Here is a 17408-nt window from a genome sequence, read left to right as displayed (position 1 = left end):
TTTAATTCTCCTGTAAGGGCAAGAACCAAGCCTGTACCCAAATACATGGCAGATAGATTATCTGAAGCCTGCATGAAGGAGACAGCAGCTGAGTTGTGACTTTGAACACAAGAGATGCCACATTGCATCAGAACACTGGTCCCTGAGCCCAGCATCCTGTCTCAGACAGCGGCCAATATGGGTCCATAGCTGGCTGGAATAGGAGAAGAGAGGATTAATTTATAGAAAGAAAAGAAGTCAAAATAAATGGAATGGTAGCACTTAGTGGCCAATTTACAGATCACATTTGGAACACCAAAATTGTAATCTAACCTAGATATGGCTCATTCTTTGATTTAACTTTATAAAAATCTGGCATGGTCAACCAGATCTTGCAAGGGATGCTTGGAGCAGATAAAACTTGCTAAGTGAGACACTGCCAGGTTGCAAAACGTTAAGGAGTACATGGACAGAGGTGAAGTAATAAAGTGCTGTCAGCAACCCCACTGTTGTCATCCCTACAGCTCTGCTACTTGGGCATTACTAAGCAAAGACCATCAACACGGGTCCTAATACTGGGGAGATGACATTAAAAAGGTGTTGGGGAGAATACGAGACAAAGATAAGAAAGAAATGAATGGGAAAATAAACGAAAGCAGAAAAATGAAAGCTCTTCTGTAAAAGTAATAGTCACATCACTGATCACCACAAAACAAACTGTTTGTTATTCACCACAATGATAAATTCAGCATATCACCATCTTCCACATGAATAAAACGTTAAGACAAGACACAAAGCTCTCCCCTTACCCTTCTTCTTCCGTACTGAAGCTTGGGAAAAAAGAAGGGAATGAAACTTAAATCATTTACGAGCATAATGTGGTTTGAATCAGTTGCTGAATTATTCCCGTTTTTTTTCCTTGAGGGAGCAGGGAAAGAAAGTGCAACCACTTTTGAACTAAACAGATTTACATTTTCATGTGAAGGATGGTCGAGGTTATTGGGGTATCCCAGACACCCCATTATTGGTGCATATGATATTCATTAAGCAAAAACACAATTAAGAGTTCAAAATGTACCATGTTGCTCTGTGAAAACCTGACAATACAAATATTTTGAGAGCATCACACTGTTCCTCTCAACCTGATTTGCTAATGAGGGAGAATGCATTGCTTTGTTTGAATACTGCTAGTTATAATGGAGATATTCTGATATTTATCAGGTTAATGCCATTGATGTTTATGGACATGAATGATGTAGAGAAGAGGGTAGTTGTTTGCACTAGTAGTGCCCCAACAACTAGATTCAAGTCGGAGTACTGTTTTCATACGTAATATTAATTCTTGTTCAAGTGCAGTTTCAGGCTAAGTGCATTCCCTGTTTGTATTCCCACTGCAGAGGTAAGAGGGAGCTAGTGTGCTAAACATCAACAGAGCCTTCCTTGGGAAGTTCATTTTGTTCCTGGACTACAGGATTACAGGAGTAGCTAACACTGGGCTAAGATTTGTGAGTGGAAGTTAAGACTGGTTTAAAAGCATTCTTGTTTGATGGAAGGACTAAACAACTGAGCCGGTCTGACAATACAACTGAAACCACCCTTATTGATGCATGAGTATCTGTTGTAAAAAATCTGAAATGTGCAGAGAAGTAAACCCGTTTCTTCAACCAGTTTTCAAATTGGATTTTTCTCAGGTTCAAAAGGTAATGTCATTGGGCACAAACAGTCATAAAAATAGCAAACTATCCAACAGAACTGAATTCTGTGTTCACATACACTGTGTCTTGTGAAAGTCTTCATACCCTTGTACATTTCACATTCTGTCTAAAAAAAACATAAATCAAAATGCAATGAAGAGTTTGTTTCATTGACCTACAAACACAACATTCTTTACAGTTTCCTCATGAAAGAACAATTATAGAAATGTTCCAAAAGTAATTATGAGTAATAAAAAGTCTTGATTGATTAAGTCTTCACATCCCTTGACTCAATACTTGGTGGAAGCCCCTTTTGCAGCAGTAACAGCTATGAGTCATTTAGGATGAGTGTCTACCAACTGTGCCCAGTGGGATGGTGCAGTCTTGGCCCACTCATCTTGGCAGAAGAGCCCAAGCTCTTCCAGGTTGACTGGGGATCATCTGTGGACTGCAGTCTTCACGTCTTGCCACACATTTTCTGTTGGATTCAGGTCAGGGCTTTGCGTGGGCCACTTGAGGATATTCACTTTCTTCCTGCTGAGCCACTCCATTTGTTGCTTTTGTTTTGTGCTTAGGATCATTGTCCTGCTGAAAAGTCAATCTTCTCCCCAGTCCTAGGTCTACAGCAGACTGGGAGACAGTTTCCTCCAGGATCTGCCTGCACCTTGCACCATCCTTCCCCTAAGTCTTCACAAGCTCCCCTGTCCCAGCTGCTGTAAAACATCCCCACAGCATAAAGCTGCCACCTCTGAGCTTTGCTGCAGGGATGGTGTTAGCAGGGATGGTGTATTCTTGGTTTTACCCCACATGTATCACTCAGCGCTGGGACCAATTTGCTCTCAATAGACCACAAAACCTCCTGCCACGTGTATGCAATGTCCCATAAGTGTTTCTTTGCAAACACTATGCAACATATCGTATGGCTTTTCTTATCATTGTGGCTTCTTTCCTGCCACCCTCACATACAGACCATGTTTGCAGAGTAATCTTGAAATTGTTGAACAGTCAACATCTTCCCCAGTCTCAGTCAGAGATTTCTGTAGTAGTTCTTAATCTTAGGCCTCACAGTGACCTTCTGCAGTGGTTTTCTTGGAGGGACAGCCTGTTCACAGCAGTATCTTGGTGGTATCAAACTGTTTAAAATGATGGACCTGACCAGTGCTCCAGAATAATGTTAACCCTCAGTTCTCTTGGCAGCTCCTTGGTTCAGCATGTTTTGACCATTACTTCAAATTCACTTCATACAACAAACAGCTTGATTCTTTCATCAGGAGAATTTGAATCAACTCAACTACTATGATTAGACACAGGTGGGCTCTGTTTGACATATTATGGGTCTTGTTAAGGGAATTTTCTTCGACTGGAGGCAATCTGGGTTTCTTTTGACAAATAGCGTGAAGACTTATGCAATCAAGATTTATTATTATTATTATTACTACAGTAATCTTATTTACTTTTGGAATACTTCTGTAATTGTTCTATCATGGAAGTGTATATAGTGCAGGTCGGTGAAACAAATTCCTACTTTAAAGAGTTTTGATTTGTATTTTGCAGACTGTACAATGTGAAAATTCTACAGTGGTGTGAAGATTTTTACAAGGACCTGTATATTTTTAAGGCTTATGCAAAACTTGGCACAATTTCCATCACTCTTCAGTTAAATGTTAAAAATGATGAAAGTCATTTTCTTGCCTAATTTTAAAATAGTGCAATTTTTGCCCAAGGCAGAGATTTAGTGCTAAGCAAACACTGATACAAAAGCATTTGAGAATGTTAAAAGATCTGATTTACACTATTACACTGTGGGTCTTTGCCCTTAATGAGTTGGCAAATAATGTCTGGACTGCATGATGCCTCTTCTCCTAGGACAGAACATAATCTACCAAGAATTATCATGTTGTAGGATATAAACAAAACTCAAGTTTAAATGTCTTTAAATGCATATTGCATTTCACATCAGAAAAGCACCTTTACATCAGTTAAATTATACAGTAACAGTGAGCTGACAAACTGGTTTTTTGCTTAAACTCCCTGGATAGGTTTTCCTTCAGGAGACGGTGGTAGGCGAGTTCTACGTTTAGTTGCAGTACTTCAAATAAAGGCTACGCTATTTAAAAAAAAAATAAAAAAATCCCTTGATGCACTATTAGGTTTGCACTATACCTTTACCAAGTAAAAAAAAAATATTGTTTAATTCTCATTTATGAAAGTGTTTTTATGAGTTCTATTTGCTCAGTTTTTTTCTGGATAGAGTCAGGAGTGGGGAGACCTGTTGGCATGAGCTGCAACTTTTGAGGGTGCAGAAGTCTGAAAAGTCAAGTCATCTTCTGATCATATAATCTATCACTTTTGCAAATCATCAGTCCATAACAGGACATCAACTGAACTTTGCACCCTCTAAGAATTAACAATTCAAAAAGCATGTGTTCACTTCATCACAGCTGGGAACTGGGGCACCGGCCAACATCCCTTGGCTGTAGAACAGGAAACACTGCTCTAATGTCAACTGGAATGCCTTCACAGACACTAAAAACAGAAACTATCCACTTATGTTCAAGATGGTCCTTGTAAGTTGCCAAACCACCTGCAGAAAGAATTTATCTAGGAAATGCATGCAAGGTAACTATGTACGATTATGCAAGAGCTTCAATATTGCTAGCATTGCACCTGTGACTTCTGCCAGCTTACCTTTATCCACTAGAGAGAGGCCACATAAATTCAAAATAAAACAATATTAGATCAGTCGAAAGATTAGGCGGAGAAGGCAAGCAAGGTATAAAAACAGGACCCGGCAGTGCTGTTTTTAGAAGCAATGTCAAGCCAGGAGGATGCAAAGTAAATCTATTTCATTCATTAACCTATTAGTAAAGTCACAGGTTAAACAAAAATTAAGAGAAATCGTCATGCAAATCGTGCACATTCAGAAATCTCCAGGGATGCAACATTTCCAGAGCTTTCCTTCGTACCACGGATCATGAGCAAAGTGCAATTTAGTTCCAAAGGATGCAAGGATTTCTATTACACCTTCATTAGGCTTAGCATGCGTGATAGTAAATGCTTTTCTTACCAAGCTCTTCAAGTTCAGAGGTCATTGACTTTGACCGCAAGGACAATGCAGTTGTTGGCGCTCGCTTTGGAGGTGGAGGGGCTTTGCATTAAATAGAAGGATATATAAATAGGTGTAAGCATTTATCGTCACAATAGTGTACATATGAACACAGGCCAATTCCTATTTTCAGAACAAAGTAAAGTTTACGGAGCAGATGAAATGCGCAGCTGCTAATAGAACTAAAAGTGTTCTGTGACAGAACTTACTCTAACTGAGTTTCAGGTTCACAAGCTGGACCAGCAGCAGGACTCGGTCCTCGTCTGCTTAGTGAGCAACTGAAGTCAATTCAGTACAATTTGCAATACAGCGAAAATACTGTGTGACACTACAGCTTCTCCTCCACACAACCAGAAAAGGTTTGGTCTCAGACTGCTTCATTACATACATATGTACAGTATCATCATACATTCTGGTGAAAGACTGAGGGATGAAATGGCAAGGGATGGATGGGTGGAGTGCAGGAAAATTTACAATGTGTACTCTCGCTCCTCACCCAACCTTAAAGGCATTTGCTGTCATAACCATGGAGTAAACTCAACACTTCAAGAAAGAGAAAAAGTACATTTGGAGAGCTATAGAGCAGAACATGCAGTCAAAAAGTGCCATCTGTAAAACACATGAATGTCCCATAGTTACCAATGTAACTATTGGTAGAGATAAAGATAGACAAACAAGTTGTAGGTGATATCATTTTCTAAGACCAACTTAATCATTTTTATGACCTGCTTCCAAGAGTTTTACTCTTGTGAGGTCAGCACAAAAGGAGCCAAGGATGATAACACCTTAATACGCAGTGCAGGTACATTCTAGGCTGATCAAGTCTGTAAAAATTCAAATAACGGGAAGTGGGAAGTGATGCCGTTATGCATATTAAAGTCTGGAGTACTTTTTCATTGGGACATGAAGTGATATGGCGAGGCATAAGAGAGCAGAAAATAGAGGAGTGCAGAAATACTCTTTGAATGATAGAATAAACATGATCTTTTTGAAAAACCGAAGGACTTATAGATTTCTGCACTCCTCTGTTTTCTGTAATTTACCTGGAGCATGGACTTAACTCCCCTGATACCACTGAGGCCAAGAGAGGCATGGGAGCTGAACAGCAGTGTTTGCAGCTGCAGGAAGACCTGCTTGGCAATGAGAAGAGGCATTAGTGAGCCAGTCGTCAGAGCCTTTGATCTTTTTATTTTTAAATGTCTTAACAGTTCTTGGGTTGTCCTGATTATAAGGTCATTCCTGGAATGGTCTGGCCTTGAAAATGTATTTTATTTATTTTATTTCTCTTATTCTCTGCAAATCCCTGGCCTGGATTGGCCACTGTTGGACACAGGATGCTGGGCTTGATGGACCCTTGGTCTGACCCAGTATGGCATTTTCTTATGTTCTTAAATCCCAGAACGAAGCTGTACAAAGCGGATCCCGCCTTAACAGATACATGAATAGCCACACTAGTTTTCCTCCTACTACAAACACTGCAGTTTGCTTGTTTTTGTCACTCCCAGTTCTTCACATGAACAGATCTTATCATGAGAACACAAGAACATGCCATACTGGGTCAGACCAAGGGTCCATCAAGCCCAGCATCCTGCTTCCAACAGTGGCCAATCCAGGCCATAAGAACCTGGCAAGTACCCAAACACTAAGTCTATCTCATGCTACTGTTGCTAGTAATAGCAGCGGCTATTTTCTAAGTCAACATAATGATGTTATTCGCCCACATCCCCATCCTGTTACTTTACAACCAGGGCCACAGCACATAACTAGGCTGCAGGCCATGACTTCACCTCAGCGCTCAGCCCAGGACCCACCCTGAAAAATACCCTCCACCCTTCTCATCTCTAATGTGATGGGGGAGGGGGGAGGAGGGCAGGTGGCATGGGGCAGTGGATTTATCTGCTGGCCTGTGCTCTTGTGGCCTTCAATGTTGTCTCCTCCGTTTTAGTGCTCTTTGGCCCTATCCTCCACCATCTGTGCATTGCTGGTCCAGTTCCATCTTCTTTGCACTGGTCATGGTCTCCCGTACCTGCTAGTACAGTGAGTCTCCTGGCAGAACTTGATCCGATTCATACCAGTGCGCCAGGATTGACCTCATTCACTCAGTGCAGCCTACGAGATTGCACATTGCCTAATGGTGTGGTGAAGACAACTAAGCATTTGCTCAGACAGGAGGTCCCAGAACACTGAGTTGGGGCTGCAATAGGCAATTCAGTTGGCACTTTGGATGACTCTCAGCCTTACCGAGCTTGGAGAAGGAGAATTTGATATCAAGAGGGGGAGTGGCTTTTTATTAATTGTAAGCAAGGGTTAAGCCATCCTGCAGGGGATAGTGGTTGGGAGCCTTCATGCTCATTGCCCAAGCCACTGACTGGGCCTTGGAGCTGCTCTGCACATGCCTCAAATGTCATGCACCAGCCTTTCAGTCCTTGGAACACCTGCCTATGGCTGCACAGCTGTATGCCTACCACATACATGCTAGTTTTAAGTTGAAAGCACTCTTTTTATTCCACTTATCTCTGTATAGGTGTGGATAGTAGAAGTAACACAGGAGCCCCTACATCTTTCTGGGGATAGGGCATGGCCCTATCCAGTTTTCAGATATTACAATGAATATGCAGACAGATTTGCATGTGCTGCCTCCATTACATGCAAATACATATTCACTGTGAATATCCTGAAACCCATACTGGCTTCAGGATCCTATATGATTGGGTTGGGGACCTAATGGGTAAACATGTCATAGATGCGGTAGTGATAAGGAGGCATTTCCAGCAAATAAGGATCCTGTGGCAGTTTCCAGTCACTCATTGGGAATACATGGTTAAAAGTAGTGACATGTTTCAAAGGGACTGGTTGGCCTAAAAGGCTACTTCCCGCCCCTCATTATCAACAGTGCAGCTGTATCTGTTCGTTGGTTGTGGGAGGGGAGTGAGGGTCTGTTCATACTGCTTCTATGGACAGGATGGGGCTTTTGCCTCCCTCATCAATGGACAAAAGGCAGAACTTCAGGGAGGTCAGGTCACCCAGCTGGGCTGCCATCTGTCCTATGGTGGCTACACTACTAAATCATGATGGAGACAAGACAGAGAGACAAGGGGGGGGGGGGGGTGGCTTCTGGTGGTTATTCTACATCCAGAGGAATTGGCCTTTTATGGCTTATCCCTACTGTGGGAAGATGTCATTCACATTCCCTTGCAGATGTTTGTAGTTATCCCGAGGATGCTGCTGCTACTGCAATGCACCCCTGCTTTAAGGCCTCAATCCTGGGTGCTCTATTGGAAAGCAGCTGCATTTATTGCAATGATTTGTTAATTGCTAAGTTGTTGATTTGGTATTAAGATATATATTGGGTTTGGTATTAAGATATTGTTGTATTGTAGATTTTGGAATTTTGTTTTATTTATTGAGCTCTTGTCTTTTCATTGGCAGCTCAGAGCAAGTTACATCCAGGTACTGTAGGTATTTCCCTGACCCCAGAGGGACTCATTTACTAAACACAGAAAGGGGAGAAGCGCCTTAGTAAATCAGGCCCTAACGTTTGTACCTAAGGCAACAGAGAGTAAAATGGGTTGCCAATCATCAACGAGAAGTGCCAGTGGGATCTGAACCCTGGCTGCCCTCATTCTCAGCCTGCTCATCCACTCCACTCATGCTGTGGCCATGGATTTCCAATATAAATATTATCTTTTTTTTTTTAAGTCTTCATCGGCAATGGTTACTCAGGAGAGGCTGGAACTCAGGTGGACAGAACTCAGGAGGAACGAGGGGGTGGCAGGTGAAGGCTGGCCAGGGTAGACATGAGATGGGTTGGGATGCCAGAAAACTGCCTTAACAACAAACACCGACCTCGTAAGCTAGCCTACAATTCACTTGTGTGCTGACATCGGCACGCCTTGGTCATTGTGCACTGCCCTGAAGAAGGGAGCAGAACTCTCCACAGCTCGTCACAGGGAACCCTGTGGGGATTGTAAAATCCGTGCAAATTTGAAATGCAGTCTGTGTGTGTGTAGTTTGACTCCCATAAGCTGTCCCACCCCTTTTTATGCAGGTAAAATTACACAGCATGCATACTTTTACTAGCACTGTGGGGAGGTAATAAAATGCATTTTTACATGAGAAAAACACTTTCTTGCCCCCTGGCTTTGCCAATAGGCACTTCATTCATGTAGCTATTGGGAAATCAAAAGTAATCGGTTCTTACTATCCAGGAGGATGCACCTCCTTTTGTGAGTTTTTCTTCAGAAAAGAACACACACACGGGCTGTATTTCAAATTTGCACAGATTTTACAATCCCCACAGGGTTCCCCCCTGTGACGAGCTGTTGAGAGTTCTGCTCCCTTCTTCAGGTCAGTGCATAATGACCAAGGCGTGCCGATGTCAGCACACAAGTGAATTGTAGGCTAGCTTATGAGGTCGGTGTTTGTTGTTAAGGCAGTTTTCTGTAGCCCGTGTGTTTTGCAGTTTAGCTAAATTTGTCTTTATATATTGCAAAAGAAGCATATAATGGTTGCTTTTATCTGACCTATTCACCATTTATAAAAAAATAAAAAATAAAAATTGTTAACATATAAAGAAATAGAAATAAAATGCAGTGTGTGTAGCTGGCTTCAAAGCTCAGGCTGTAGCACCATGCCACAGGAGATTCGGGGTTGGGTCTGCTGGGGGTCAGGCACACCACAGGGATGACATCATTCGATCCTGGGAGGGTGACAGTAATGGAGAGTGGCATTGAGGAATTACTTCAGAGCAGTTATCCTTCAAGGCTTGGCACTGCATGATGTGTGTGTGAGTGGTGGAGAGAGGTATGTAAAAATGGGGGAAAGATACAGTGTGCAGGACAATGAACAGGGCTTTCTATGTATTTAGTTCTGGGTGGGCTACATGAGATCACATGGGTAGCTAAGCAAGAGCATAACAACTCCTTAAGTAACTAATGTTTCTATGGGAACAAGACCTCATTATGTTTTCAATGTCACCAGATATTTATTAGCTCCTGTAATTCTTCTAATAATTATTGTGCAAGGTTTGCAGTCAATCAGTCAACTGGTGATGGGACACAGTGTAAACAGTTGAACATGTGATGATCCCGTCAGGATGGAGGCAGCTGCCTGCCACTTCTGCTACCTACAAAGGACATGCCATTACATGTTTAATTGAACAACCTAATTACAATCGTCAGGGTCCTCTGGAACAGGCACGTAAACAGTAGGCGGGATTTCAGTGCAGAGGGACAACGTGGCTAAACATGAAACAATGCATTTATCATCAAAGCAATTTGTTTTCTTCCGGGATCCTTTTTTTTCCCTCTGAGACAAAGTAGCATGTTATAGCAAAACTGTCACCAACACATTACACTGAAGAAGAAGATCAACATTAAATGAAACAAATTGAGCATGCTAAGAGGAGAATTTTAAAAAGCCCAGCATGCACATTAATTAGGAGATGTGCAAATAAGTAGGGCTCGTGCGCACCGAGCGGATTTTAAAAGCCGCCCGGATATGCACGTCTTTGCCGCAGTGAGCACGTCTCCCAAAATTTCAAAAAAGGGCGGGGCGTGGGCAATTCGTGGCATGAACCCGAGATATGCACGTAATAGCTGGCGCGTGCCGAGGTTCCCTGCCACGTAACTTCACTTCTGCTATGGATTACACGTAAATTAAAAATTAAAGAAAACTAGGCAGATCAGCAGGATTTTAAGGGTCTGGGCTAACTGTGAAGAGCAAAAGGGGGGTTTGGAGGACTTCTCTCTTAATTGGGCAAAAATTAATTGGGCAAAATTGGGCATCAGCGGGCATCCCTTTGAAAATCTCCCGATTGACGCAGTATGAGTGGGATTTGTATGCACATGCACTCACACACTGAAAATCCCGTGCACGTGTGCATGGCAAGTCTATTTTAAAAACATGCTCACGTATGCTATAAAATGGCTGCTTCCCTGGGCGCAGCTGACGTACGTGCGCAAACATGTACCTGCAGGCTGGTTTGAAAGTGAACATCTAACATGCAGATTTTAAAAGCTTGCTTGCACAAAAATGGCCCCATACACTCGTATGTGGGCCACGCATGAAAACACAAATTTTAAGAAGCCAGGAAGTAGGCGTGTCAAGGGTAAGGAGGCAGAAAAAGGCTGGGGCCAACACGTATGTGCGTAACTCCTGCCATGTTACTTGTGTGCGAGAGAGAGAGAGAGAGAAAACCTCTTTTAAAGAGACAATATCTCTCTCTCCCACTATAAGAGGGGCACTTTCAACTCAGGGTGGGATTTTTTTTGGGAGGGGGCGGTGTTACATTGGTCTGCCTAGGGCGCAAAGATCTGTAGACCCTTTTGTAACACCGCCCCCTCCCAAAGTTGAAAGTGCTCCTCTTCAGTAGGCGATATATAGTGTCAGATTCTCTCTCTCGTCACTTGTGAGTATGCACGGAAAGGCTCCACACATTCGTGCAGTAGGGACATTTTAAGCGACATGCATGTACTTGCACGCACGATATAAAATTGAGCGTATTTTTGCTCGTGTGCCCAGCGTGCGTGCTCCTTTTAAAATGTACTTGTAAGGGAGCAGCAAACCAAGTTTCCAATTTTTTTAAAGCCTTTATTGGACCAAGGATTGTCATGATCAGAAATGAACCGATGAGGTTTTTTGTTTCGTTGATCACCACATCAACCAAAAGGAAACGGGAAGCCGCATGCCAGCCGCTTTGCACGGCAGAAAGAAAATGTAAGTGAAAAAAGATTTGATTATCAGATGGTGAAGCTGTGGTTCTTTTTTCCACCCCTGCCTGAAAAATGTGCAGTGAGGTCCTTAATCATTATGTATTGCATTTAAACTTCCCAATTAATTAATTAAAACGAAATATGGTGTTTCCAAAGTACAGCAAACTTAGTGCATTTTCAAACAGGATCAGAGATCGTCATATGGTTAGTTTGTGGGGGTGGGGGGGGGTTTGTTTTTTTGTTTAATTTCATTTCCGTTTAGCGGCGCTCTCTTTTCCAATGTGCAATCAGAACTTGTTAAATCGACAGACATATTATGTATATTGATATTTTCACCTGACTTTCACGTCGTTTGGATAAATAATACAGCCTTCCCTGTCTGTTGGAAGACTTGAGGCTAATCCATTACTGAGAGCTCTGGCTTGACCAGTTCTGACTGGGTCCCAGCACGTGTCCGATATTGGGGAGAACTTGGATGAGGAAAGCCAATTTTCTACATCAGAGGAGAGAGACTGAGGTATGAGGTGCAGGCAGCAGAAAAGAGGAATCACAGGTGCGATCAGACAGAACGGGGCAAGGACAGATTGGGTAAAAGAGAGAGGGCCTACAGAGATAAAGAGTCAAAGAAGGAGAGCATCATGAACCACCACTATCAGATGCACTGTATGACCACACACTGACATTAGGAATTACTTTTGTTCTTTATTGTAGGATTTCTTATGAATACAAAAAAAAAAAAGCAGCGATTTTGGCCAACATAAATATAATGTAATATCTAATAGTGTGTTCATTTTGTTCAACTTATATGCTAACATTTATATTGGTACTGACACCAAAATATATTTTAGCTATTTTATTGCTACTGTTGCCTTTTGCTTTTTTTTGGGGGGGGGGGAGAAGAGGTAGGGGAGGGGGGTCACAAGATGTTCTTCCTACTCTTTTGGGCTTTATTGGAACTGGCCTTCTTCGAGTTATGGCACCATTAGCCTTTGTTTGCGAGTATGTGAGGAATTCCCTCCCTTCCCCAACTCACTCAAACCCAACTCACTGCAGGGAATCATGGCTGGAGATCCTTCCAGAATCTATCAATCATGGACCCTAAATCCAACCACTAGGTGGTGGTGTTTCAGGATGTCTGAAGCTCCCTTCCCACCGCAGGGGCTATGAATGCTGCTTGCACAGCAGCCACAGGTCAGCTGACCCAGGTAGCGTCAATGCAACCACATCCCGTCTATCGCATTGCTAGATGTGTGTAGTGCTGTATATAGTCACTCTCGAAATACAGTAACTTCAGGCAGTAGAGAGAAGACCTACCTTTCTTTCTAGCTGTGTCGTCTGGATCCAGATTCCTGGTTACTGTGACAACCTTAAGGACCAGGTGGTTTCCTCCTTGCCGAATCATGTTCACTACTTGCCTGTGGCCAACCTTCACTACATTCTCATTGTTAACCTACAGGAAAAAGAAGCATCTGCACTTAGTGCATGGGGTGGAACACTAGCCACAGAATGATGTGATTTTATTCATCTTGTACTTTCTGCAAAAGGTAACAAATGAAAGAGAAAGTATCAGAGAAAGCATTCAAATCTGCCTAATGCGAACTTGTCTTTGTTCGGTATCGCCTTTTCTGTTTTTTCTTCTTTTCTAGCCTTAAAGGCAGGGCACCAGAATTTGAGCTGACATTGAGTAATGTCTACCATTCCTACAGCTTCCAGTTACGCAGCAGTAAGACACACGGATGGTCATTTTGTAACTGCCATGGACTGTGGATGTACTTTCCCTTTGAAAATGATCCCAACAAATCCACCTGCTATTGTGTGTGCATAGTTTGTTTTTTTTTTTCAAGGAAAAAAACCACAAACACTTTTGAAAGTGCAAAAAGTGCAAGAATAAGTATAAATCCTTCCCCCACCCTACCAGCAGGAACACCTCTGCTCACTGTGGGCAACAGTACACACACACTTTTACCCACATTACCAGGCAGGACATTTTTCTTAAAGCTCAGTTCCTCAGGCAATCCACTATGTTATTCTCAGAAATTGCTTTTAACAATTACCCACCCTATGACGTTGGGCTACATTTCACTAGCTTAAACAGGGCCCAGCTCAGTATAATGAGTTAAGGCGATTGTGCAATAGTTATCAATAGCACATGAAAAGGCTGCCTGAAAAATCAGATACCTCTAACCGCAATGAACTTTATCCTCACTACCATTTTATTTTTCTCGTAGTGCGTCTTATATTGTAAAGGTAGCTCCAGGAGGGGCTGTGAACAAGATCTGCCCAAAATATATTGATAACAGTAGTCAAAGGTCTGAGTCTGCAGTCCAGAAAATATTGAATGCACTTTAAAAATAGTATGAACTAATTAATGGTTGCATTTTTTTTTTAAGTGTTTCATATTTCTTTTCCTATGCTCTTGTAGCACATTTCCATAGTCACATGAATTCTGGGGCATGAGAAAGGAGGATAAACAGAGAGCAGAGTTTGAAATGTCAGCATCAGACTCTCCTCTCTGAATAAACCTGAGTCACTGCGCCATGATGAGCGCAGATCATGCGACACACACATAGCTACAGGGATGACCAGAAATTCACCTGGTTACTGACTGGACATCGAGGGGTTACTAAAGCCCAAGATTCACCAGCTCTGTGGCCATACTGGACCACCACCCCTGATAAACACTGGGACACAAAACAGGTTTGGAGCTCTGAAGATCAACAGCAATGAATTCAGGAAACAAAACAATTTGGCTGTTCACAACCAGCGGTGGAGAACTTGGTGAAATCCAATTAACATCAATGAGGTTTGCAGATTATGCCAATTATAAATGAAAAATTTATTAACACTTCAGTTCAATGAAGAAGGAATCTTCATCAAGGTTTGTCGATTTATACTCAGGTGTCAGACCATCTACTTGGAACCTACAGCTTTGTCAATACTGTCATAAACGTTTGTTCATCTTCTCCCCAATGCTCACCCCCCACACTAAGAAGAGCATTTATTTCATGAAACAAGGCAGTTTGTCATCATCAGATACAAAGATACTGGACAGCAGTCATCATGACAAAGCATGACAAATACAAGAATCATCAGCAGGAAAAAGGGAGGTAATGTTTCCCTAGTATAGGTAACCAGGGAGACCAGGACACTCAAAAGGGCTGAGCGAGACAGGCAGGCAACCGAGCAAGGAGCCAAGCCAGGGTGAGCGTCAGTGTGCAATGCTGCAGTCAGCTGCATCACTAGAGGACCAACCAATCATCTGACTGCATTACTAGAGGCAGAGATCCCCCCCCCCCTCCATGATGTTTAACCCCACAATAGTCCTAAGGGAGACCCCCATCTCAAGCATTGTGTTCAATTCTGGAGGTCGTACTTTAGTAAAGACATTGAGAGGATGGAAGCTACAAAAATGATACGTCCTGCAACGAACTACAAATAAAGGCATGAAACACTCAAAATGAAGTCCCTGGAGGAAAGGGAAAAAAGGGAGGGTATGACAGACATTCAGTGCATCATAGAAGGATACATTTTCCATAGAAAAGGAATCACAAGGAACAGGAATGTTGTGAAGTTGGAGGCGAGAAGGTACAGTGGTAAAAATACATCGTTCCCAAGAGGGTAGTATGCCATATTGGCAAACAAGAATAATCTTATACAGGCATAAAATTACACATCACAGGCCAAAACTCTGTAGGGGAACACTTTTTGGAAACAGACCGGAAAACTAAATTCATAATTATCCAGGAAGTTGGAATTAAAATGATCAAACACAAGATCATAAGAAGTGGCTTGCTGAGACAGACCAATGGTTCATCAAGCCCAGCATCTTGTCTCTGACAGAGGCCAGTCTGGGTCAGTTGGAGGAACCCAGCAGATCCAGTTAGAAAAGACCATTCTGTATTGCTCACTCCCAGAAGTATGAAGTGGAAACACCCAAGTCTATCTGTCTGTCTTCAGAACTCAACACAAAAGCACATAACAAAGACTACATGAATTAATCCCATTGTCCCTCTGACACCTTCTCATCACTCTAACACATCAGCCCACTTCTTCCTCCTTCACAATACCATTGTAATGTATTTCATGACTCGTATTTTCTGGCAAATGTCATCTTCTGCTCATTCTGTTCGGACCGGAGGAAGGGCGTGTCAATTCCCAAAAGCTCGTCAAGAAATGTATTAAGTGAGTACAATAAAAAGGTATTGCCTTATATTATTTTTCAATAAATGTATAGTGACATATATATAATTCTCAATCTTTATTAGTGAAAATCTCATAAAACACATCCCAAAATTATGTTTCCATATTACCCCAGACAATAATCATTTAAAAATATCTCATCATACCCATTCACATCACATTCACTCTTTATACCACTCACACATATCTTACTATTTCTTATTTATAAAAACTTTGATAATTTGAATTAAACATAAATGTAAACCTTCTCACATAACATTATCAGTTTTAAATACAATCTATTTGTAAGCAGAAAGAGTTCTATTGCACAAAAATTTCCTTTGTTCCAAGAACGCCAATCCTCTAATCCTTCTTCATCTTCTCAGATGAAGAAGATGAAGAAGATGGAGATGAAGAAGAAGATGGAGAAGATGAAGAAGGATTAGAGGATTGGCGTTCTTGGAACGAAGGAAATTTTTGTGCAATAGAACTATTTCTGCTTACAAATAGATTGTATTTAAAACTGATAATGTTATGTGAAAAGGTTTACATTTATGTTTAATTCAAATTATCAAAGTTTTTATAAATAAGAAATAGTAAGATATGCGTGAGTGGTATAAAGAGTGAATGTGATGTGAATGGGTATGATGAGATATTTTTAAATGATTATTGTCTGGGGTAATATGGAAACATAATTTTGGGATGTGTTTTATGAGATTTTCACTAATAAAGATTGAGAATTATATATATGTTACTATACATTTATTGAATATTGATTGGCTTGTGATATATGAGTAGATTGCCAGGATTGTTGTATCTTATATTATTTTTCTGCAGGTCAACCTTTATTTCCGAGCAGTGGGAAAAGAAATGAACCTGCTAATCAGATTTCAGAAGCTGCACGAGAAAGTTTGCAAACCTGCAGTGTGCCCCGACTATACTGACAATGGGCACATCCCCATTTCATGAGAATTAATGAAACAATTTTGTTTTTGAGAAATGAAATATTTGCCATGCAGGCAATATATTCCAAGTTCATTGCTTTTACTCAGAGTTCCAAAAAATATTTGAGGGAAACTCATGAAAATGATTGCTTGGGCCATTTAACTGTAATGCATTTTTGCATTTTAAAGCAGTTTCTTTTGCATAGCAGACAATGAACATAAGACACAATATCAAATCATTCCTGATTTTGTTTCACACAGGAGAATAAGAATGCGGCTTTTCATGTTGTTAATTTCCAGTCTCGGTGTTTTTCATCATGTATTTTACAATAATCTTGCATTGACCCGAATAGGCTTGCCTTCTTTTACAGCAAGGTCTGTATATGTTGTGCAAATGTTTGTGTCAGGAGGGGCTGAGGCACCCGGGAGATGACTAAAAAGATACATATGTTGGTGCAACCCCTGTGGGCTGCAGATGAAACACCTGTTATCAGGCATTTCTTTTTTTTTTTTCCCCGTTAATTATTTTTTCAGCACTTACTCCTGAGGCCTAACATCTGCCTGACTTCTCTTTCGGATGCACGAGATTCCTCCCATGTATCATATCGCTGTGTAAGAACCTTCGCAGGACAGGAAAACTGTGAAAAGCATTATCAGTGCAGGGAAAGTGTTACCCTGTCTGCTGTGCTCACTCTATAGCTCTTCATTTAAACAAAAGAGAGAGAGAGAGAGAAAGGCATATCTTTTATGATATGGGCACACAGTTTGACAGAAAGATTTCCCAGAGTACGAA

General features: G+C 41.5%; 1 protein-coding gene across 9 annotated transcripts in view; it reads right to left on the bottom strand.

Moving 5' to 3' along the window:
• The window catches only part of SHANK2 (SH3 and multiple ankyrin repeat domains 2), a 544106-nt gene that overhangs the window by 41056 nt on the left and 485642 nt on the right, over positions 1–17408 (bottom strand). For 7 of the 9 annotated variants that reach the window (XM_029582897.1, XM_029582898.1, XM_029582900.1 and 4 more), the window contains 2 exons: positions 12807–12942; positions 4741–4821 (listed from right to left, as the gene is read on the bottom strand). In XM_029582897.1, coding sequence (XP_029438757.1) covers positions 4741–4821; positions 12807–12942 — 217 coding nt within the window. Of the gene's footprint in view, positions 1–788; positions 804–3034; positions 3053–4740; positions 4822–12806; positions 12943–17408 lie in introns of all 9 variants that reach the window. The other 2 variants (XM_029582906.1, XM_029582904.1) reach the window with 2 other exon arrangements.

Source organism: Rhinatrema bivittatum, chromosome 17 (genome assembly GCF_901001135.1).
Source record: "Rhinatrema bivittatum chromosome 17, aRhiBiv1.1, whole genome shotgun sequence".
In the NCBI taxonomy this organism is placed as follows: Eukaryota; Metazoa; Chordata; class Amphibia; order Gymnophiona; family Rhinatrematidae; genus Rhinatrema; species Rhinatrema bivittatum.
The sequence above is the reverse complement of the archived record's forward strand: the minus strand, read 5'-3'. Positions and strand labels throughout refer to the sequence as shown.